Source organism: Anser cygnoides, chromosome 4, assembly GCF_040182565.1.
Source record: "Anser cygnoides isolate HZ-2024a breed goose chromosome 4, Taihu_goose_T2T_genome, whole genome shotgun sequence".
In the NCBI taxonomy this organism is placed as follows: Eukaryota; Metazoa; Chordata; class Aves; order Anseriformes; family Anatidae; genus Anser; species Anser cygnoides.
In genome coordinates, this window is record NC_089876.1 from 6,323,232 (window position 1) to 6,344,198 (window position 20,967).

The 20,967-nt window shown below is 40.2% G+C and overlaps 1 protein-coding gene and 1 long non-coding RNA gene across 2 annotated transcripts in view; one reads left to right on the forward strand and one right to left on the reverse strand.

Annotated features, from left to right (window-relative positions):
- The window catches only part of POLR1A (RNA polymerase I subunit A), a 33,677-nt gene that overhangs the window by 5,396 nt on the left and 7,314 nt on the right, over window positions 1–20,967 (forward strand). The window contains exons 8-29 of the mRNA XM_048047789.2: window positions 91–193; window positions 656–818; window positions 2,630–2,803; window positions 3,009–3,131; window positions 3,931–4,158; window positions 7,250–7,504; window positions 7,946–8,137; window positions 8,844–8,987; window positions 9,376–9,559; window positions 11,083–11,165; window positions 11,276–11,434; window positions 11,758–11,856; window positions 12,761–12,913; window positions 13,106–13,188; window positions 13,880–14,045; window positions 14,552–14,773; window positions 16,113–16,327; window positions 16,931–17,098; window positions 18,054–18,189; window positions 18,947–19,104; window positions 19,916–20,030; window positions 20,679–20,792. Coding sequence (XP_047903746.2) covers window positions 91–193; window positions 656–818; window positions 2,630–2,803; window positions 3,009–3,131; window positions 3,931–4,158; window positions 7,250–7,504; window positions 7,946–8,137; window positions 8,844–8,987; window positions 9,376–9,559; window positions 11,083–11,165; window positions 11,276–11,434; window positions 11,758–11,856; window positions 12,761–12,913; window positions 13,106–13,188; window positions 13,880–14,045; window positions 14,552–14,773; window positions 16,113–16,327; window positions 16,931–17,098; window positions 18,054–18,189; window positions 18,947–19,104; window positions 19,916–20,030; window positions 20,679–20,792 — 3,437 coding nt within the window. The remainder of the gene's footprint in view (window positions 1–90; window positions 194–655; window positions 819–2,629; window positions 2,804–3,008; window positions 3,132–3,930; window positions 4,159–7,249; window positions 7,505–7,945; window positions 8,138–8,843; window positions 8,988–9,375; window positions 9,560–11,082; window positions 11,166–11,275; window positions 11,435–11,757; window positions 11,857–12,760; window positions 12,914–13,105; window positions 13,189–13,879; window positions 14,046–14,551; window positions 14,774–16,112; window positions 16,328–16,930; window positions 17,099–18,053; window positions 18,190–18,946; window positions 19,105–19,915; window positions 20,031–20,678; window positions 20,793–20,967) is intronic.
- On the reverse strand, window positions 78–3,355 carry LOC106034100 (uncharacterized). The gene is made up of 3 exons (XR_001205800.3): window positions 3,240–3,355; window positions 1,735–1,882; window positions 78–204 (listed from the first exon to the last, which is right to left on the reverse strand). It is a non-coding gene; the product is annotated as an uncharacterized lncRNA (long non-coding RNA).

Sequence of the window (20,967 nt, forward strand, 5' to 3'; positions counted from 1 at the left end):
TTGCATCTGGGGTTGGGGGAGGGTTAGATTCCAAAAAAAAAAAAAAAAAGCAGCAATAATGTATTTATCTTTTCTATTTTATCTTTTCAGGCTTCTTTTTGCGTTACCTCTTTCCTGGGATGGATTCCCATAAGAGTTCAGGATTTAGTCCAGATATGTTTTTTTTAGATCTGCTTGTGGTTCCACCTTCAAGGTAAAAAATCCCTGAAACAAATTCAAAGCAAATCATGGGTTTTACCACATACTCTTCTCAGGAGTCAGAGATGCAAACACCTCTAGTACATACACTGGTATACTAAAATGTTGGTGGAGACTTTAAAAAAACAAAAGTGACAGCAGTAACTGATGATAATTTTACCAAACTCCTTTGAAGTTATCCTAAAGGAGTGAAATAGTAGTTTTGAAAAAAGTGTATTTTGTTATTAGTATTTCAAATTACTGCAGAATATTAGGATGTTATAGCAGTAGAGTGCTGGTAGGATGTCTTAAGGAATCGTTCCTCTTATGACTGTGCCAGTATAATAAATGAAGTTTCACGTGCTCGCTGTTAGGGGCTTATTTTTCCTGCATTGAAGACTTAGCTTAGTATGTTTGAGATTTATTACGCTGCTTTTTGGTGACGCTGATGTGCTAAAATGATCTTGATCTCCTGGAGGTATCGTCCCGTGAATCGTATTGGAGACCGGATGTTTACGAATGGTCAGACTGTCAACCTGCAGGCTGTCATGAAAGATGCCAAACTGATACGGAAGCTCTTGGTTTTCATGGCAAAAGAACAATGTCAGCCAATTAAAACTGTAGGAGACGAAACCCAAACAGTAAGAGTTGCTGGTTATCTTATTGTTTAATATTTGGGTATGTGGGGTGCAGTTTGGGTAGGTTCTTGTGTAAACTGTTTCAGTAACATTTTTTGCCTAGGCTGTTGGAATATATGCTGTTAGACATGTTCTCCATAGGTATTTTTGCTCACGTCTTTCCACTCAGCTATCTAGTGCAAAGGAACTATCATTTTATGCGGACTTCTTATTTGTGGTTTTTATATTAGCCTACTGTATGTGAAACGTGGGCTCCTGTTGCTGGAAAATGAAATATGTACAGCAGAAGTAGTTTATGATAAAACTTTCCCAGCATCTTACCAAATGAAAAATGGTGGTGGAAAAAAGACGCTTTATGTTTTAAGCGCAGTAGAGCCAATTGTGATCCTGGTTATTTTTAACCATTGATGTCTAGATGAACTAAAAAATTTCCAAATAACCATAATTAGTAACAATGCTTGCTTACAACCAGCCAGTTCACATGGTAATGATGTGTCACCACCATTCATCCAGGCTATGTGGCCTCATGCTGTTTTCCTATATTTGTTTTGAGAAAGCTTCAAGGAGAAAGCTAGGGACACCTCAGCTTCTGTGTTTAGGCCGTGAATCATGGCGTTTGCTTACAGAGGGAACTTTCTGCATGGTACATTGGACTGTGAATTTGCAGAGTACTAAATATGTGCATGCTCACTCATAGTTAAGTAATAAGTGCCCTTTTCTAATCACAATTGACATACAGAACGCAACTCTGTGGAGTTTTAAGGTTTGGGACATGTATCTCTTGCCATTGAAATCCCCATTCTGAGAATGTAACTGTGAAGAAAACTTAAGGTAGATTCAGTCTGGATATCCCAAGCTTTTTGCATTTTGCATTTTTTTCTTCTGTAATAACGGTTATACCCTTGTTTTGGAGTGTCACCTGTATTCCAACTATTTTTCCTCTGCTGATAAGAAGCCTAATGTTTTTCTGACAGCCTTCAGACAGCCTAACGTGCTCTTTCTCCATGGTGTTTCGGCTGGAGGAAATTCTGTGTTTCTGGCAGACGTGTTCACTCCAATGTACTGCTCTACAAGAGAACAAAAGAAACATCTTGTATCTAATTTGAAAAATAGTGCAGGTTAACCAACACACTTAACCTACGGAGCAGAAATTGATCATAAACGTACTGAAAACCTCTTTTCATATTTACTCATGAATTGTGTTATTAAGGGTTCTTTGATACCAGGCTTAGTTTCAGCTGGACTTGGTTTACATCCTGAAGTTTACGGTTTTTTTTAAACATTTTACTTTAGTTACTGAGAGTTTGGCCACTAGGTGGAGATGTGCTCTTAAAATGTTTGAGGTGACAATGTGAAAAAATGTGTTTTGGAGATGAGTGGTATACAGCCTCCTAGACTGTGAGAACAAAGTGATGTAAGTGCTGCAAGCTCTTGGATTTGTATTTTCAGATGAAAATAGGGCTTCCCGGTAGAACAGTGGTTCTTAGCCTACACTGATTAACCAGTAAAAAGCTAATTTGGAAAGAGGACTGTCACTTACCAAGCAATCAGCTAGTAAAATGCCACTGGAATATGTAGATGTGGTCTTTGGAGATACCCAAGTCAGTTTCTAAATCTTGACAGCAGACCAGTCCGAAACACTTAGGTGTAATAACAGTGTAAACGTATCTTTAATTTTATTTTTTGATTTGGTTTCTTCAGTGAGGTGCAAAATAGTGGTCAATGTTTTGTTTGTTATTTAATGCTGTGATTTCAGCTTGGTATATAGTAGGTATTTCTTGGTAAGTCCAAGTTCCTATTTTCTGTTTCTGCAGGAGACCGGTGAGAGTAATGAACCTCTGGACCGTTCTGTCCTGGCAACGATTCCAGGACAGACCATTGCAGATAAGCTTTACAACACTTGGATTCGTCTTCAGACTCATGTCAACATTGTCTTTGACAGTGACATGGACAAACTAATGACTGAAAAATACCCTGGTATTCGTCAGGTGGGTGGCAGGGAGAGTGTTAGAGACTTTGTGTGTCACAGACTGTTAAAGCAAAAGAAATGGATGGAGTAAGAAATAAGTGTTTTATTTTGTGCTTATTATGTAGGGGTTTTCATGATGATCATTACTGCAACGTCTTAAGAATCTGTCTCACGTTGCATGTTTTTGTCTTTTGCATTTTAGTCATTAACTTTTGTTTTCAAAGCTATTAGAGAAAAAGGAAGGACTCTTCCGCAAGCACATGATGGGAAAACGTGTGGATTTTGCAGCTCGATCAGTCATTTGCCCTGATATGTACATTGGCACCAATGAGATTGGCATTCCCATGGTAAGAAGAAAGAAAGGAGTATTTCTTTATGGTACAGCTGGGGACTGAGCTATACTTTAGTGTTTTCAGCTACTCAGTAAACAGTTTAAAATGTAGAGATTTACTGACCCGTCTGGACCTTTTCCTCCTTAGTGCGTCACAGTTGTATCTTACCGTTGGATGTTAATGAAGAAGCAACGTTGAAGAGCAGGAAATTCTTACCATTATACTGAACACTAAGTCTAGGAAAGAGGATGTTAAAAGAAAAAAGCTTCCTTGGTTTATGAATTAGTGCAAACTTTCTAAGTAGGTTCTGTTTCTCCCTTCATCTTTGTACAGTATCTTGTAACAGGCCTGGCAGCCTTTAAGAAACAGCCATAGATATGTCTCAACCTTCATCTTTAATAACTCCCAGAGATTATACCAATCCTGAACTTGAACTTCTCATAACCAGTCTTTTCTGCTTGCCTATCTGAGAACAGTGAGCCCGGTGGTTATACGTTTTTCCCCTGTATTGTCAGTTTGTTTGCAGAATCTAAAATCACGCTTGTTTTTTAAATTGCTAATTCAGTTTTCATTTTCTGCTCCACTTGAAAATCTTAAAAAGTGCATAGTTATTACAGTAGCGGCTTTTGAAAGAGAAGCATGTCCATTTGGCATGACAATAGGTTGAGGGGATGCACCCAAAATCTTCAAATAATTTATGTTTACATTGTCTGAATTAACGTTTGACCCTGTTTCCTCAGTGACTTCTGTTCTAAATGAAAGCTGAACAACTAGTTATTTCTCTTTTTTTTTTTTTTTTTTCTTTCCTGTCTAGGTATTTGCTACCAAACTGACCTACCCTCAGCCGGTCACTCCCTGGAATGTCAAAGAGCTGAGGCAAGCTGTCATAAACGGCCCAAAGGTTCACCCTGGGGCCTCCATGGTCATTAACGAGGACGGGTCTCGTACGGTGCTGAGTGCCAGCAGCCTGACCCAGAGGGAAGCCATAGCTAAGCAGCTTCTTACCCCTTCTTCAGGGGCACCCCCGACAGGACTGAAGATTGTGAGTATGACAAAGACTTGGCTTGGCAGAACCATCCTACCTGTGTGGTGGGTTTTTTAAGTAATAATACTGCCTATGGTAGTGGTTCTAACAAGCTCCAAAAGACTCCCTGAGCAGCACTGTCTTGTCTTTTAGTAGGTGGCTTGGAAAAGGTTGAGGGAGTATGTGAGAAGAAAAGCTTGATACCTTTTTCAAATTTTAATAACCATTTTTCCATCCTCAATTTCACTCATCTCTTAATGTGCAGTGTGTGGTGTTCCTCTTGTCAAGATGCTGACGAGTCTTTCGCTTACAGCTGGCTATTCTTGGAAAGTCTCAGTAGTATGAAAGATATTCTTATGCTTTTGTGTTCCCCTGCCTCCCTGCCCTTCTCAGCCAATTTTAGAGTTTTTTCATTCCCTTTAGAACTACTGAAATGTTCTGTATTTGGAGCAGTTTCGTGGCGGTCGCCGAAATTCAGTGTGTTTGTAGAGTAGGTGCACCACAAGCAGCTGATGTGACCTGTGTGCCACGATGGGTGCCCATGATCAAGTACGGAATCGAGTCCTCCCATTTTTTCATCAGCCATGCTGGGAGTGGCACAGACTAGGGGAGGCGTGTTGTTTTTTTTGGTACTGCCTGCTGTAACCTAGGATCCCTCTCCCCTTCACCATCTCATTTTGCAGATGGCAAAGCAAAAACCAACCCCACTGATGCCCATCTGTTCGTAAGGACGTTAACATTTGTGCAGTGCTTGGTGCTAACATCAGTTGTTTCTCTGGAGCTGCTGGAGGATTTGAGTTCTCTGTGCTGCCGCTTAATCAACCTTGGAAACTTCTCAGTCATGATATTTCCCCACCTTGCAAGCATTGACAACGTGCTGCTTAGGCGCTGGGGAGAATTGGTGTGGAAATGGCAAATGGTCTTTTCACACTGCTATTCACCCATGTCTCTAGTAGAAGTGGGGTATAGATTTGATATTTAAGACTGAGCATTTCTGTGATGTCTCTTCTTTCAGAACCTATCACAGAGATAAACGTAATAGTACAGTGCTCTTGCAAATTCTGTATTGCTTCTGTTTCCTGGATGAGCCTGAAGCCTTTTAAGAAGAGGTCTATTTTCAGACAAGAAGAACCCATGCGCTTCTGGCTTCCAGCCTAGGTGGCTGTTAAGTAAAAGTGGTGGTTGAGCTTTCACCTTCAAAAGCCATCCTCTCTCCTCAGGGTTCATCAGGGCAAACAGTATGTGCAGACCTCTGGCAGAGGTTTATATCCAAGACAGCGAGTAAAAGGAGCTGCTTTTGGTATCATGTGAAGCAGAAGGGCAAGAGCAAGAAGAGGGAATATCCTGTTGAACACTACAGTGGTTCAGGGAGAGGGCGTTAGCTCCCAAGTGCTTTCATGAACTGTACAGGTGGAGCAGTTTTTTCCTTGGCATCGTAATTTGTTTTAATTTGGGTGGCATTTGAAAGTAGTTCTCACAGTTGTGTGCTATGGCAGAAAAGCATCTGTGAATTGCAGTGCTAAAGCTAAGGTTTTTCCAGTAATAACTGGGTAGCATGCTTTGCAAATGTATAACTGTGGCTATCTGGTGAGGAAAATAACATACAGGATTGTCAGATTTACGTGATTGTCAGGTTATAAAAGTATCCTAAAGGTTAGAATTTGGTCAGTTCTGACTCAAATAAATGCATGTAGGAAGCTCATTAAATGGAGTAGTAAATCGTTGGACAGCTCAGTTCTCACTGTTTTCTTCTCTTACCTGAATTTCTGCAAAGAGCCCCTCTTATAGTGTATATTTTTCAGGCTGAGAATAACCCTCCAGGGCTACACAGAATCCTACACATGGAAAATACACAGTGAAGGAAAACAGGTTTTTGGAGGGCCTCCAAACGTCAGGGCTCGGGTGTTTTAAGTTTTGGCTCCAATTCTGAACTTGGTGGGCATTTCCAAACAAAGCATTGGATAAAGTCAATCTAAAGGTTCTTTACTTGCAAGGAATAAATTATCTCCCCCTTACATTCCACACTGTTACGAGGCCCCAGACTGAGTGTCTCAGTGGGATCAGCAAGGATGCCACCCGGTCTCCTCGCATACAGGGTGGTGCTTGAGGCTTACAAAGCGTTGGTGTGATTCATGAGGGCTGGAGAGGACATTAGTAATTCCTTGGGTGCTTACTGAACCAGAGACTGCAAAATTGCATCCGTCACAGCTGCAGAGTTCTTTGGATTTAGGGTTGTCAGTCCTGCTCAGGAAGAAGAACTTCAGATTTTCACGTTGGCATTTTTTTTTACTGGGATGATGACCTGCAAAACAGATGTGAAAATTGAGCTCACTGATAAAATAGATGCTGGAGGCTCCCACAAACCAGGCTGTGAATGCATTCTGTAATGTTAAGCACAACGTGTTTAAGCTCTGTTTGCTCCTAACTCCTGGAAATAGCAGCATGCCTGCTGAAATCTTCATATATTGAATAAGCACTGAGTATTTAGACTGTACGAACAGGTTATCTGGAGCTGTTGATGATCACTTTGATGGATTTATTATAGCATGTGTATACTGACAGACATTAAAGTGAGACTGTTTTGAGAGGCTGTGTTCTAGATGAGAATTTGTTGTGTGACCTCCACCCTGTGCTTTATTCAAACATGAAGTTAGAACTCAGGGCTCCCTGCCTCTGCTCCAGCTACCTGGTCATACTATCTTGTTCCAAGCTGTCCAGCACTGGCTGTATGGTGACAGGTACTATCAGTTTGGGTAAATTTGGTTTATTTTCTCACTTACAAATAACGGAATTTCCCTTTTTCAGTCTTTGATGCCCGTATTGCCAGGGGAGAGGGGAGCCTGGTAGGGTGTGGCTTGCACGCGGCTACCTTGGTTTGATTGCTGTGGTTTGTGGGTGTTAATGGAGCACAAAGCAGGCTTAGACTGTGGTTTGGTAGAGAGCAGAGAGCTTCGGGAGTAAGTAGTCTTGATTGATTCTCTTAAACCTTTTGCACGGGATGTTAATACTAGAAAGAAAATGCTTTGAATGCACGTGTGTTTTAAGATCCATTCTTTCCAGAGGCACGCATGGAAATGTTTTATAGACATCAGCTGGAATTCTCTTGCAGGTTTGTCGTCACATTAAAACTGGAGACGTCCTCTTGCTGAACCGCCAGCCCACTCTTCACAGACCCTCCATCCAAGCTCACCGGGCCAGAATCCTGCCTGGAGAAAAAGTGCTGAGGCTTCACTATGCCAACTGCAAGGCTTACAACGCTGATTTTGACGGTGACGAAATGAATGCCCATTTTCCACAAAGCGAGCTGGGTAGAGCAGAGGCCTACACTTTAGCCTTTACTGATGAACAGTATCTAGTTCCAAAGGTAAATAAAACTGTCAAACAAACTTCTTCGTATATGAAATCGCATTGTTTAAAATGTTTTGTTGTTGGTCTTTCTATGGATAAACGAGATGAAATTTGTTCTTTTTAGTTTTGTTTTTTATTATTATTTCCAGTTTTCTTTCCTGTTCCCATTTTTTACCGGATATGCTCTTTCCTTCAGTGGATTTTTGTTGTTCAGGCATTATTAACTGCTTCTCATCTCCCCAAACTGAGTTGTTCTCTCTCTTTTAGAGAGGGCACATCACATCTAAACAATCCTGTTCCTTTTAATTGTCAATGCCTAGGAGAGATTTAAAAGAGAGCTGTACAGTAATGAAGCGTTCTTCAGAAGGGACTTTGGTGCTTGTATCCAGCTGGATTAATCTGGGGAGCTGCTAACACTTGACCCCCACCAAACCTTTTTTCTTCCAAATTTCTTTAGGATGGCAAGCCGCTTCCTGGGTTGATCCAGGATCACATGATATCTGGAGTCAGCATGACAACCCGGGGCTGCTTCTTCACGAGAGAGCAATACATGGAGCTCGTTTACCGGGGACTGACGGACAAAAAAGGAAGAATTAAAGTATTTCCTCCTGCCATTATGAAACCACAACGGCTATGGACAGGGAAGCAGGTAGTTTATGGTTTATTGGGTTAAAGAACGCTGGTGGTTCCAAAGCAAGCAGAACACTAGTGTTAAAATCAGTGCTGATGGGGACTGTTGAAAAGCTGGATCCTGTTGTCTAAGCAAAACCAGATCTTGGTTGTATTCTCACCAAGGCTATGAGAGTCTCTTTACATTTAAAATGACAGAATTGGCATAGTACTTTTACCTGTAGCTCTTAACAGTGCTGCAGATAGAAACAATGCTGCAGTTTACAAGCATCAGAGCAGAGAAGGAATTTGTCGATCACAGTGAGCAGAGCTTGCTGAGAGTGGAAGAGTAAAGTTACACCAGCTGCTGCTTTTAAACCTCTGAGCTGAAGGTTTTAGGTAAATACTCTGGTATTTGAATTCTTTGTTGAGATCATCATTATGTTGATGTAGTATCTGAGAAGCCCAAGTGGATGGACAGTTATTTTTCCCAGTAACAAGGAAACAAAAAAAGCACTGGTGCCGTTTGTTTCTGAGTAACTGTGTCTCATTGATCTTGCAGATGCTAGAGTTGCAAGAGCATATTCCTGTCTTGTAAGCATGAGATTTTTGAGCTTTTAAAGATTTGTTGTCAGTGAAAAATACATGCATAGATTGTTGGTTTCCTCCTCTTTGCCAAATTCTTTACAGTGAGAAAGGAATATGGGAAATAAATACTTCCTGCCATTCTTTCTGCTTCTTTACAGGTTGTTTCTACGTTGTTAATAAACATAATTCCAGAAAACCATGTTCCACTGAATTTGACTGGAAAAGCGAAGATTGGTGGAAGAGCCTGGATAAAGGGACCTGCAAACAGATGTCTAAATCTTGATTCAATGTGTGAATCGCAGGTATGCTGGTGCTGCAACTCTGGAGGCTGGGCTGGGATGCGTTTTAATCTGAATGTGTATGGAGTGGAGGAATGAGGAGGGAAGCAGGAAGATGATGAAGTTAAAAACAGGAATTGAAAGATACTTACTGACAGAAGGTGGTAATTAGAGAATTGGCTTGGGTATAAAGAAAAACTCTCTTCTAGTCCTGCCTGATGCAGATTCCATTTAAGTACAGGTAAATAGGTAGTATTGGTGAATATGTTTAACTGTTCGCCAATATGGCGGCTTTTAAAGCTTTTGACCTAAAGCCTCTTTTTCATGTGTCTTTCTTACTCAGGAAATCCTGAAAAGGTCATATGGGGATCAAAATTTCCTTTTTCCTGAAGAGTTGTGTTTTCTTTTTCAGGTTATTATTAAAAATGGGGAATTACTTTGTGGCGTGTTGGACAAAGCTCATTTTGGCAGCTCTGCCTATGGCCTGGTCCACTGTTGCTATGAAATCTACGGGGGTGAAACGAGTGGGAAAGTGCTAACGTGTCTGGGACGTCTCTTTACTGCTTATCTGCAGCTTTACAGGGGATTTACAATGGGTGAGTAACACAAGGACTAATTCACCAGGGTGCTGCAACACCTCATGAGGTATAAAACAGACAGTGTTGGGTAGAATACACGCCAAGAGTTCTGTAAATAAACTTCCACAAGACAGTGTCTTTGACTGGGATCACCGTTTGCCAACTTTTTTTTTCCCCTCACTCCTGTTTTTTTACATAGCTGGCCTTTTAAGCATAAAGGGAAAGTATGATCTTAAGGATGTCCATTAAATTCTCTCATCTGTCCTGCCTGATCAAAGTGTGAAGAGTGTAAATGTCCTGCGTTTAAATTTTATTTTGACAAAACCTCCTATGAGGCTCCATGTTTTTTTTACTTCTCTGAAAAGAATGATTTGACAGAAACCGTAACAACTGATAAGTGAGATGGGAGGACTTTGAGGGGTTATTAGTCAAGTCTTGCCTACCTCATTCTACTGTAAAACTTTTGGTAAATATTTGACTTTCATTACAGCTTTGCAAACTCATACAAAAACGCACTTGGCAGTCAATAAAAAATTGACCCTTACTCTGCTCCCTCTTCTTGCAGTAGTTAAAATATTTCAAATGACCATGTAGAGCTTTGCAGGATGTTCTTATGCTAATGAAAAATTTATAGTATGTAGCATCAGGAGAGTTTAAATTCACTTGTGAAGGCACAACATAATCACTTGGAGTTACGTAGAGCAGTAGTAAGCTTTGGCAGCAGTGAGGAAACACTGGTCTTCTGTGAACCAGGGAAAAGGGGGAGATGTGTTGAAGAAAGACGATTAATTGCCTCTAAGATACAGAAAATATTTCTTGAGAGCAAGGGCGCAAAAGCTCATTTGACGGAGATAATGAGTGAAGAGCCTGGGATCATTAGATTTTTAAAACATCAGAAAAAGGGAAGTGGGCCTGGAGCAGGAGCCTAGTGTTTGGTGAAGATGAGATGATTTAGGACTGACAAAATGAGTCTTAGAGATGAGATGAGTGAGGTTCAGAAGGAGTCCCTGAAGAGGAGACAAGTTTGTAATGGGAAGAGGAGAGCAAGGACTGGACAGTGAAGAGCCTTGTAATGGGATCATAAGCTCCTTTGCTTTATAAACCCATGCGCAACTCAATACTAGAGTCCACTGGTCCCCATAGAAGTGCTGAACATGTAGAGCCTTGGAATAATTTAGCCTGGGAGGGACCCATGGAGGTGATGTAATGCAGCTCTCTGCTCAAAGCAAGTCCTGCCAGGTGAGCTTGTGCAGGGCTGTGTCCAGTCAAGTGAGTACCTTCAGGGATGGCAGTTCTGCAATCTCTCTTGGCCAGCATTTGATCTTGGATACTGTGATATTTTTTTTTCCTCTTGAAGAAATTTTTATTTCTGTCTATCTTTAAAAGCCAAACAAATGCATCTCTTTCAGTCTCTCCGCATCCATCATGTATTCTATCCATTTTAGTGACCATTTTTGGTGACTTCTGCAGGAAGTGGTGAATACCTTCTCAATTGTTTCTCTGGCTGGATTATTATGTGGTCTGTCTGTCTTCTTTAACAGGGATTGAAGATATCTTGGTTAAACCTGAAGCAGACCAGAAAAGACAAAAAATCATCGAAAAATCAAACCAGCATGGTATTGAAGTAAGTCGTTTTTGCAGAACTTTTTTTCATAATAATTTAAAAAATTAGAAAATCTGCTGTACGTAATCATGTGTGCTTGGCACCTAAAAAACCCCTTGTTTTATTTTCAGGCTGTTAGAGCTGCTCTTAATTTGCCAGAAGCAACATCATGTGAGGAGGTCCAAGGGAAGTGGCAGGATGCCCATCTCTGCAAAGACCAGAGGGATTTTAACATGGTTGATCTGAAATTCAAGGAGGAAGTAAACAATTATAACAATGAAGTTAACAAGGTTGGCATCGAGGCATCTGTATATACTAATCTTGTTTGGAAAGTTAATTTCATGTTGATGAGGGGTGCCTGACTGTTCTGGAGGCTGGAGCTTTCCATCTGTCCCCAGCTTAGGCGTCGCATACTGCCTTGCCCAGTACCTCAACCTTGTCCTCCCTGAATAAGATGGCTTAATATTCAAGATGCTTTCAAAATGATAAATAGGACTGCCTGTGATTTGTCCTGGTTTTACTTTTTAAAGCCTTTGACAGGAATTGCTTTGGTTCATTGTTTTATTACTAATAGTTTTGTTTTGTTCCCCTCGCCACGATTCCAACTCTTTAGGTTTGTATGCCCCTTGGTCTGCACAGGAGCTTTCCGGAGAACAATTTGCAATTGATGGTACAGTCAGGAGCCAAAGGGTCCACTGTAAATACAGTACAGGTAATGACAGTTATAATTACTGAGCAGCTACGTATATTGATGTAATTTGTCCAAGAGTGCAAGTTACTGAGTAGGTCTTGTGTGACTCTCTAATTGCAATGCAAGATTTTTATTGTGGGCTTTGGGAATGCAAGTTCTTGCATGGAAAAATTTGGGAAGAACATAATAAAGACCTCAGCAGATAATTTTACTGTTTTTTTTTTTTTTTGCAGCAGTTCTTAGTACATTAGGATTTACAGAAACTGCAGGCCTCCTTGTTGGAAGGAATGCTGCAGATAATACAAACAAACCTGCAGGAGAAAGAACTTCCCCTGGCTCTTGCTGGAAACTGACCCCTCAGTTTCCTTCTTCCACTGCTAAATAGGAACAACAAAATCTTACTTTGAACTTAGTGGAAATGGCAACAATGCTTTTTCATTTTGCCTTCTGCAATGCAGAAACACACACCAAATACACTGTATAAAAAGGCTATCTACAGTACCAAAGGTCAAGAGAGGTTTTGTTTGGTTGGCTGATTGTGGGTTTTTTTGTTTTATTTTGTTTTGTTCTGTTTTTAGTTCACTGCTGGGAGGTGGTGATGGTAATGAAGGGAACTAATTATTTAAAACATTTTAGTTTTACATCTATTTGTATTAAAATATTCATACAGAACATGAATCGAAGTGTTGAGGGTGAGTCAAGGGGCTGGAATAACTTTATTTAAAAAGACCAGATGAGATCCACATGCCGTTACTGTCCATCAGTAGCAAGAACACTTAATGAACATAACATTTAGCGTACACGTAATTGCTTTATTAAGTTTTTCAAGAAGAAGCATTGCACTTACGTGAGCAAAAAGTTTAATGGAAGAGTGATGTTTCCTTTTTTTTTTTTTCTTGCCTGTGCTCTTGCTGTCCACACGTAGATTTCTTGTTTGCTGGGCCAGATTGAGTTGGAAGGTCGAAGACCCCCGCTGATGGCATCTGGCAAGTCTTTGCCGTGTTTCCAACCTTACGATTTCTCACCTAGCTCAGGAGGATTCGTGACTGGCAGATTTCTCACTGGAATCAAACCATCTGTAAGCTTAATACTCATTCTGCTTATACTGAAATTTATTCAGATCTTGCTATTTTAATACAGAGTTTTTGCAGTGATAGATAAATCAGCTATGTTTACCCTGCTTTCAAATGCAGCTTTTCAGAAAGAGTATGAATTACCACTCTTTGTGTACTTGTCAGCAGAATGCTCATGGGATTGTGCTTATGTTTAGGAATTCTTCTTTCACTGCATGGCTGGCAGGGAAGGTCTTGTGGATACAGCTGTCAAAACCAGCCGTTCTGGGTACCTGCAAAGGTAAGGGGCTTATTAAAGAATTCCAGCCTTTAAAATGTACTTTTTCCTAAAGTATTGTAGACTGGAGCAAGCACTTAAGTAGCTTAGATTAGCTTCATAGCGTACTCACTTTTCACAAAAAGTTTGCTGTTAGAAATGTTTGGTCTAAGGTGACTTTCTAGAAGACTTGGTGAAGTGGAGCTTTATTATCTTTAACTTATCTCTGGCACGTAGCAGCAGCAGAAGCTTCTCCTTGTGGAGAATTCTCTTTCCTGGGAAGAGGAAAGATGCACATATTCCTGGCAACTCAGTTTTTTAGGCCACATTGTGGGGCTCATCTTTATTCAGGCCACACCTGCAGTATATAGAAGAAGGTGGGAATTCTAAATTGTTTTGGAGGGTAGTGAGGAATTCTAAAAGAGGGCTGCCTTCTTGCACACAGCTGTTCGTGTGATAACAGAAATAGCAAATAACTTGCTGTTTTGTTCTAAGGTTCTTCAGTCCAAGGAAGTTGGATAGAGCAACATGCAGAAAACATTGCAATATCATTACATGTTTTGTTTGTATGTCATGTCTAAGATTTTTTGCTTGTAGAATTCCTGATAGGTCCTTAAGTGCAATTAACATTTTAGTGAAAACAGTATTTGTCGTGTTAGAGTTATCATCCTTGTTACTGTGTAGCCTCAACATTTTTTAATTTTCTTTGAGATAGGTGTATCATAAAACATCTGGAAGGACTGGTGGTTCAGTATGACCTGACTGTACGTGATAGTGATGGCAGTGTTGTGCAGTTTCTATATGGAGAAGATGGCCTTGATATCCCTAAAACTCAATTCTTACAGCCCAAGCAGTTTCCTTTCATTGCTGAAAACTATGAGGTAGAGCACTTAAATCTTAACTATTTATATGGTGTAAAGGGGAAGACTGAAATGTGTGGTTAAGTTTTGGCATGTCCGTTAGTGATCTAGTGGCATAGGTGTTTGCATGTCACTTTCAGACTATGCTACATTTTTATTTGCCGTTGTTTTTGACTTATGGAAGTGATTATTAAGTCTGTAGAATGATTTAAGAAGTTTGAAATTCATTAGAGCATCACATGCTCTCCATACTGTCTCTTCTATTTGCACTCTGCAGTTGGATTCTTATCAACTCAGACAATGTTACAGTTCAGCCTCTCAAGTTTGATAACTTCCTTTTACCAGTGTCATTTCAGTTGCTACTTAGAGAAGAGTGGCACTAGTCACATAAAAATATATGGATTTGAAAATTGTTTTACTGCAGCTGAACCTTTTGAATTGCAGTAAATACCTATTCAGTTTGCTCTGCCTGTTCAGCTACCACGAGTATAGAAAGGAAAGTAATCATAAAGGTAACTTTCTTGTAGGTGATCCAGAAGACAAACCATCTGGATGAAGCTTTAGCAAGGATGGAGTCTCACCAAGCCAATCAGCAGTTCAAAGCCATCAGAAAGTGGCAAGCCAGGCACCAGAACTCTGTGCAAAGAGAAGGAGGTTTTCTGATGTTTTCCCAGAAGAAAATGGCAAGTGTAAAAGCACAGATGCCAGGAGGAGAAAGCAAAAATGGAAGAGATCCTGCTACTTTACAGGTAACATGGAAGCAGTTGAATTGACCTAGCCCTTTTTTTTTTTTTTTTAATAAAGTTGCAGAATTCAGTGACTTTTTTGTTGTTCCAATGTGTTTCAAGGTCTACTTAAACAAGCTATCTTTTGAAGGGATCATATGTCAGCTGTGTGAGTAATGAAACTGAGATTCATTTGTTACTGCTTAAAGTCTGTGGGCCGTAGAGCTAGGACAGAGGCCAAAAATTGAGGTAAAACTGGTTTTAGAAAACAGCCCATAGGGGTATTTTTGCGTGTTTTACACAGAGTAGATCTCTTGAGCCAGCCCTGCTGTTTCAAAAAGTAAGCTTGTGTATTCTTGTACACCAGGGCACTAATATATATGGCTTCTATCAAAGAATGAATATATGGCCACAAAATGCAAACGGGTGCTGCTTCACAGCCTTGCTTTCACAATGAATTTGCCCTGTTGTGGTGTGGACAGTTTGCATGAAACTCCAAACTGAAGGTGTTGAGATAAACTTAAGTGTCTGCAAATGTTAGGCCTTGTCACTGGTATATTTACTCAGCTATGCTGAATTTATGTTGCTATTGGTGCATCTGATACCACCCAGAACAATTTGGCATGGGGATTCGTTTGCTTTTTTCTTTCAGCAGTAAGTAGGAAAGGATATATATTTATCTTTGTCTCAGTATATTATAAAGCTCAGTGGACAGATTACTATGTCACAAGGCAGCTTCTCCTTCATTAGCAGCAAAGCTTGTAAAAGCTCATTTTCTGTCCTGTTTTTTTTTTTTTTTTGAAGTCAGCGTTAACTTTTTCCTCTCTTAAATGCAACATATGAAGTGTTACCTGAAAGACTAGCCAACTGAAGAATAGAAAAAAGAAAGATGAGCATGTATAAGATGCAAGCTGTGTTTAAGGTTTCTTCTGGACTCCTGAGGTTGAGTGTAGACAACTGAAAACAAGAAAAGCTCTTCTGTCATGCTAGCTTTGGACGGGTGAGGTGCTAGTCAGCTAGAAATAAAGATTAAAGTGAGTCAAGGGGTTTCACTTCCAAGTTAAAAGCATTCTTAGTTGTATTTCACTGGTTTCTGAAGTAGTTACTATGGGTATATATTTGATTTCAAGTGTATAGAGAATTTTGAAGACATTTGGGGTTAAAATTGTAAGTACCAAAAAATGGAGAATGCTGTATTTGTAGCTGAGTTGTTCTCTACTGTGTGTTCCATACACCCTTAACTGTTTTGCAGGTAGTCTTTTCCTCCTTCTCTATTGCTAGATTGCTGGTGGAAGCGGTGATATTTTGCTTTGGTCTTACTGTGGCTGAACCAGCCAGCTTAAAAATTCTCTCTTTTTGCCAGTTATTGAAGATGTGGTATGAACTAGATGAGAAGAAGCGAAGAAAATACCAAAAGAAGACAAATAAGTGTCCTGACCCAAGTCTTGCAGTTTGGCGTCCAGATACACATTTTGCATCTGTTTCAGAAACATTCGAAAATGGAGTCAAAGATTATATCAAGAAATGGGAATGTGAGAACAGAGGAAGTTGCATGCAACCAGCACTTCCTTCTGATAGGTAGTAACTTCTCTATGCTTACTTTTCTGTGCTGAGCCCCAAAAAAGTATTTTTGGACTGAGTTTGCTCATAAAGATGAAAAGTCTTTCTCAAATCATGTTTTTTGTTGTGACCTTTGTGAAGCAAAGTTGAGGGTTTCAGAATGGTTCCTGAAAGCAAAGTGTGCCTAGAGGAGAGGCTCAGGTTGTCTGTTCCAAACCTGAGTTTTCCATGCTGGTAAGAACTTTGGCAAAGACTGTAGAATAAAAGCAACAAAGGGGCGTTCCCATATGCAACGGTTAAAAATGAAAATATGCTCTTGCCACATCTTGGAGTCAGCAAGACAGTTGAGATGAGGAAATGAGTGTAAATAATTCTCTTTTGACAATGTGGGAATTAGCAGTAGAAGACAGTTTGTCCTAAACTCACAGTTCTGCGTTAATGAGCTGTGCTTGTCAGATCAAATTAGGATCAAATACAGTTTTACAGTTCCTGAAGTGTATTTATCCATAGCCTACCAATAGAAATTGGCTGAAAGAGGTAACTTCACTGAACTGGGAATGTTTCAGTCTGCACTGAGTTTTTTATGTTGAGCTAAACATCTGCTTATTTAATGCCTTTCAGATTAAAGGATTTGTTGTATTTAAAGTGGCAACGATCTCTTTGTGACCCAGGAGAAGCTGTGGGTCTTCTTGCAGCTCAGAGTATTGGGGAACCTTCCACACAGATGACTCTGAACACCTTCCATTTTGCTGGCAGAGGTGAAATGAATGTGACTTTGGGTATTCCAAGGTGAGTAACCTGTTTTCTCAATGGGTCCTTTGCCATTTTTGGCACTTAAATAATTTTTTACCGTACTGGCAGGTGTGTGTGATCTGGAGAGCAAATGATCCTTTAGTTTAACTGCGCATTGTACCTGTTCAGAAATATCTTCATGTCATACAATTTTATGGGTGTTTTGGCTCACTTTCCAGACACAAAAGACCTATGGAGATCTCTTACTGGGTGTATAACAAATGACTTCTTTTGTTTCTGTTTTTTATTCGGCACAGCAAAAGCCTAAAGAAGCCATGCTTTGTGGGTTTGCCCTCTGCTCACCTTTTCTTCCCCCTAGTATCTTGTAAGCCTGTTCGGCTTTCACACGAAAAATTTCACTGCAAATGACTACAAAGTCTTGCAGGATTATCATCACCTTGACAGAAGGAGACCTGTTTTATAGCGGCAAGGTTTCTCCTGGCTCTTCCGTGCACTGACAGGCACTTTGCAAGCACACACACGTTTACCAGCCAGTCACCAGCTTGTTCTGAATAGCATGGGTGCTGACCATGGCCTTGTAAATGGGTGTGAGGGATGAGGTGGCAGACGGCTGTGTCACTTTAGTGCAGCAGGGGAGAGGGAGAAGGCATGAGGAGCATACATTATGCATCTGTAGGAAACAGGCTTCATTAGTTCTTCTGTTCTGGGAACAACTTATTACCATCTCTGTTTTTTTTTTCCCGTAATTGGAGCGATAATCTAATGGAGTCAGTAAAGCTGTGCCTGGTGAGGAACCAGGGAAGTGGAGAGGAGTGGTGCAATGGTAACCACAACTCCCGATATGTATGGTTTTGGTGGGACTGGCAGTTGCTGCATGCTGGTTTATTTGATAAGCATGCTGCTGCATGCTGTCTTATTAAATGAAGTAGATGTTTATTTGATTGTGGAGTGCTTTTATTGCTTCATTTGAAGGATCATTCTTTATTTAAAGGTTGCGGGAAATACTGATGGTAGCCAGTGCAAATATTAAAACACCAACAATGAGCGTTCCTGTGCTTAATACCAAGAAAGCTCACAAGAAGGTGAAGCAGCTTAAGAAACAGCTCACAAGAGTGAGCTTAGCTGAGGTGAGCCACCTATTCAGTGTATCCTTAGAGAGTCTGCAAAACACAATTTCTGCTTTGAGCTTATGGATTTGTCTGGCTTTGCAGCAGTTTCCATTTTTGCAGGCTCACCTGTGGGTGCGAGATAAGGTGGGTCCTTTCTTTTCACCTCTTGCCTACTGAACGTATGAGACATTGAGAGGAGCTGGAGTTACCGTGGCCATATGAGACGTAAGATCAATTTAATCTGTAGAGCATCATCACAGGATGCAAACTGTAGAGTGTAAAGCAAGTGTAATAGCTTTGGCATAGCAATAGTATAATGCAGGGGAGGATTTGTATTTACTGCTGAAGTCTTGTTTGGCTTTTCCTTGGACTCATGCCTGCATGCCCTGTCCTCTTCTGTCTTATTTCAAGTTAGGAAGCAGCAAGGATAGAATTAAGTCAGCTTCACTTGAAATACTCTCATGTTTGATGAGCAAGTAACATGCTGCAATAAAACGAAGCTGTTGAACCCCTAAGAAGTGTGGCCTCTTGTACAGAAGTGGGACAGGAGGTGAGCCTGTTCTCCCAGCATTGTCTAAATTAATTGCTGGGAGCAGCTTAAGCCAGAAAGATTGCAGTAAGGTAGTCATCTTCCCTAGGAGCTGCCACAAAGCCCACAGAAAAGTTTTCCAGTTAGTCTTGTGTAATTCTGGTCTCATGAAAGGCACTGGAGTTGCAGGAAGTAAATAAAGTGCCTTCACCAAAGGAGTTATATTCCTACTTGTTGCTTCTGTAGGTTTTGCAGAAAGTTGAGTTAGAGGAATGCCTGCGAGTGAAGAGCAAGCAGGACAGGCACCGCCTCTACAAAATCAAATTCCATTTCTTGCCCCATGAGTATTACCGGGAGGAGAAATGTGTGAAGCCCAGGGACATCTTGCACTTTATGGAAACAAGGTTAGTTTGCTTTCAGATGCTCTCATGTTTGTTTTTCCTTTGCCCTTCTGTGGGCTCTAGGGGTCATTATTTGTTGTTTATTATTGCTGTTATGGCTCTCAGAGCAGCAGTGTCCTGAAGACATGCTTGCAGAAGCATCTACATGGTGGATTTTTGTCTCGAGTAAGGTTGTGTATCTGTGGCTTGGCTACAGTGCAGAATTCTGTTGAGGCAGATCTTTCTTGTGTCTCTGATATACTCAAGAGAAGAGCCTGTATAAGCAATGTTGCATTCCTCATCTTTGGATGCTTACGTGTTTATTAGCAGCAAAAATGTTTGAATGCTTTAAGTATCCCTTGCTCTCATAAAGAATAAATAAAACTTTTGGGTTTTTTGTTTGTTTTCAAAGAAGAAAGTAAAAAAAAAAAACACTTCACTGATTTGTTCTTCATTCAAGCTGAGTTACTTTATATAACAATGTTGGATGTGCTTGTTGGTTTAAAAAAATAATTTTAAATGTCCAAAAGTAAGCTATCTCTTCTGAAGGTCAATATGATGTGCTGAATTTATGTCTAGATGAGGTTATAACCTTTCGATGCATCACTACATCTGTAATTGTAAGAGAGGTGATGCCAAACTTTTATTCCCAAGGAAATGGGAAAGGGACAAGAAAAAAAATCAATTGTCTTACCCTAGAAACATTTTTGTATGCACCAAGGAATATGTTATGTCATGAGCTGACCGGCTTCTTAAAATACATTCTGTTTATGATAGTTCAAAATTGACTGCAGTATTGCTGAACTTGGACCTCTTGGGTTGCTGCTTCTTTCAGATTCTTTAAAATTGTCCTGGAAACAATTAAACGGAAGAATGCGAAGATGGCATCTTTTACTGAAGTCAGTACACGGAAAGCAACTCGGAAGGATTTAGATGGTGATGGAGACAAGGTACAGAAAAACATTACCTGAAATGTGCCTCCCTTTCCTTACCCATTTTTGAGAACTGGAATTTGACATCGCTTGTTTTGATGTGAATACTTATTGTGTGAATACTAAATTACTTCTTAATCAGTTTCTTTATGTATAAATTCTCTTTGTATCCTTATCAAATTAACAAGGAAATAGTCGTTTCATATAATCCTAATTTACTTACACATTCTCAGCATGTGATAATACTTGTTTTAGTTGCACTGAGATAAAAACTTAGCACTCTCTGCCATCAGAACAAGATCCTTTCACAGCACTGCCTGTCAAAACCTTTGGGGGAAGGTCCTTTATTCGTTGAAAAGCTTTTGCATGTTCCTTCTGCCACCCTTTTCCCAATATGGACTGTCATATAAGCAGAGCAATAGCTTATATATTTTGTAGAAATTCTGGTTTAACATGACAGCTATCACTAATACGAGGTTTTTTGTTTGTTTTTTACAGTAGTGTTATTTTAGAAATTAGTTTGTTCTTAAAGGTAGAACAGGGGATGTCTGCCATAAAGATGGACAGGGGATTTTTAAATTACGAATGTTTGCCTAAAGCCTTTGGATACAGTTCATGCTTTACCGCAGAGTCAGCCTGATTGTCTCATCTGTTATGGATTTCTAGGCACAAAATAGTCAGGAAGCTCCCGAAGAGGAAGAGAAGATTGTTGATGCAGAAGCTGATGAAGGGGATGGTGATGCTACAGAAGCAAAACGGAGGAAGAACCAGGAAGAAGAGGTAATGATTTCATAGGTGCTCAGTACTGCACTTGAATTCTGTTTCCACTGTTTTGGTCTGAGTTTGAGAAGGATAATGTCTATAGAAGCTAAACGCCAGCAAGAAAGCCAATAATAATAAAGTAAAAGGCTTAGGGAAGTCATTGGTTTGTGCTGATCAGTTTTAATTTGGATGG